This window comes from Suricata suricatta, chromosome 11 (genome assembly GCF_006229205.1).
Source record: "Suricata suricatta isolate VVHF042 chromosome 11, meerkat_22Aug2017_6uvM2_HiC, whole genome shotgun sequence".
In the NCBI taxonomy this organism is placed as follows: domain Eukaryota; kingdom Metazoa; phylum Chordata; class Mammalia; order Carnivora; family Herpestidae; genus Suricata; species Suricata suricatta.
The window spans coordinates 14,885,570-14,888,153 of NC_043710.1; the positions used below are offsets into that span (position 1 = coordinate 14,885,570).

The 2,584-nt window shown below is 41.7% G+C and overlaps 1 protein-coding gene across 1 annotated transcript; it reads right to left on the bottom strand.

Moving 5' to 3' along the window:
* Positions 1–1,194: 1,194 nt before the first annotated feature.
* Positions 1,195–2,127, bottom strand: LOC115306967 (olfactory receptor 4B1-like). The gene has a single exon (XM_029957579.1). It carries the CDS (start codon positions 2,122–2,124, stop codon positions 1,195–1,197), a length of 930 nt encoding a protein of 309 aa, XP_029813439.1. The 5' UTR covers positions 2,125–2,127.
* Positions 2,128–2,584: the final 457 nt, after the last annotated feature.

The window sequence follows — 2,584 nt, forward strand, 5'->3', positions numbered from 1 at the left end:
GGGGGGGAAGAGAGGTGGTGGTGATGGTGGAGGGCACTTAAGGGGAAGAGCACTGGGTGTTGTATGGAAAACAATTTGACAATAAAATATTTAGAAAATAAATAAATATAAATATAAATAAATAAATAAATAAAACTTTAAAAATTAAATAAAAAAAGAATCTGACTCTTGATTTCAGCTCAGAGCCTGATCTCATGGTTTGTGACATTAAGCCCCTTCTCTCTCTGCTCTGCCCCCACTCAATCTCATTCTCATTCTAAGAAAATGCTTTTAAAAAACACAAAGGTAGGCAGAAACAGAAGAAACAATGAAAATGCAAAACAGCCAGAAAGCAATTAATAAGATAAAAACTAGGCTTATTATGTATCAGTAATTCACTCTAAATGTTAATGGATTGAATTCAATCAAAAAGCACATAGTGACTGATGTGATCAGTAAAAAAAAAAAAAAAGACCCAACTATGTGCCTGCAGGAGACACACTTCAGATTTAAGGGCAAGTATGGGCTCAAAGTAAATCAATAGAAAAGAAATTCACAAACAAAAGAAACAGTTGTAGCTATCTTATATCAGACAGAATAGATTTTAAGCCAAAAATGGCAACAAAGGACAAAATATTGTATAGGAATAAAGGAATCAATCCATCACGAAGATATGACAAACATAAGCATTTGTATTTCACCTCCAAGAGACACTGCCATTGTAGCAATGCCCCTACTGTCATGAGATAAAGCTCCTATTATGGAAGTTTAGGCATTGGAATTAGATTAATGGGGTAGGGACACCAAATGAAGTAAAAAGACTTTCCTGTGACTCCCACAAGGAGTCCGCTATGTCCATCCCACTGGTAGACCCAAGGCTGTACAGGTAGAAGATGATAGGGTGGGAATTCCAGTTGGAAATTCCAATCTAGATGATCCCTCCTGAAATGTGGGCACTGCGCACTAAAAACAAAAGAAATGCAGCTCAATTTGAAAATTCTCCAAAATACAGACAGCAACAAAAGAGCTATAATTGATAACATGGAGTGTAAGGGGCTCATTTAACTACCACACACACACACACACACACACACACACACACACACACACACACACATATGAGTAAGTTAACTTTTGTTCTATTCTTTACATTTAACCAAAAATAGAATGCATATATAGTCCTATTCTTAAGAACTTTCTTTCCTGTTTTCATTTTTATCCTGCTCTTGAGTTCACTTTCTTCTCCCACAGCTTCCTCATGGCACATTTCACCTCTGCATTTCTGAGTGTGTAGATGATGGGGTTCAGCATGGGGGTGACAACTGTGTAGAACACAGCCACCAGTTTGTCCTCAGTGAAGGTGGAGGAGGGTCGCATGTAGAGGAAGATGGCAGGACCAAAGAACAAGAGGACCACGGTGATGTGAGAGGCACAGGTGGAGAGGGCTTTGCGCCTCCCCTCTGCAGAATGGTTCCGCAAGTGGAACAGGATGACAATATAGGAGAATACCAATATGAGGAACGAGAAGACAGAGATTAATCCACTGTTGGCCAACACAATAACCCCCTCCACAGAAGTGTCTGTGCAAGCAAGCTTGAATAAGGGATGGAGGTCACAGAAGTAGTGGTCAATCACATTGGGACCACAGAAGGGCAGCTGAACAGTAACAAGGATCTGGACCATGGAGTGAATTATGCCCCCAAGCCAGGAAACAGCCACCAGAAGGCGACACACAGACCGCCTCATGATGGTTGTGTAGTGAAGGGGTCTGCAGATGGCCACATAGCGGTCATAGGCCATTACCGTCAGCAGGAAGATTTCAGTAACTCCGAAGAAGTGGAAGAAGAATATCTGAGCCACACAGCCCTCCAGGGAGATGGTTTTAATCGTGGCAAGTAAGTCTGTGATAAATTTAGGCACAACCGTAGAGGAGTAAGTGATCTCCACCAGGGACAGGTAGCTAAGGAAGAAGTACATGGGGGAATGCAGGCTCTTACTGACATTGACCGTCAGGACAATGAGACCATTGCCCACCACTGTGGCCAGGTACACGAGAAGAAACACCACAAAGCATGCCCTCTGTACTTCTGGATCCTGGAAAAGACCGATGATAATCAACTCAGTCACGTTATTTGTACTCTCCATGGAATCTAATCAGGTGTCTGGACACAGGTAATGAGAGACCTGCAATAAAACAAACACTGATTGCAGCCAGTTCACCTCATTTATAGCACATTATAGCATGTTAGCACGTTAGACCGTATAACCACTTCGCCAACTCATTCATTTAGCCCATATGCTCTCATTCAGCATTAAATTTAGGCAATCTAATGGGAGCTTGTATATTAGAAAATTATGGCTCAGGATCACACAGAAAGTGGTGAAGTCTGGGCCTCAGAACCAGGCTTTCAGACTTCAGTCAGTATTCTTTCTAGTTCACTACAAGACATTCTGAATTTGGAGAGCCATTCAAGTTCGTAGCCTTTATCATCTTCATTGCATTTTAATAGAGCTTGGGGAATCCTCATGAGACACTTCTACTCCTGAATTCCTGGTTTTCTTCAGTTCTCCCTTGGGAAACATCTTCCCGCTGATAATTCCTCCC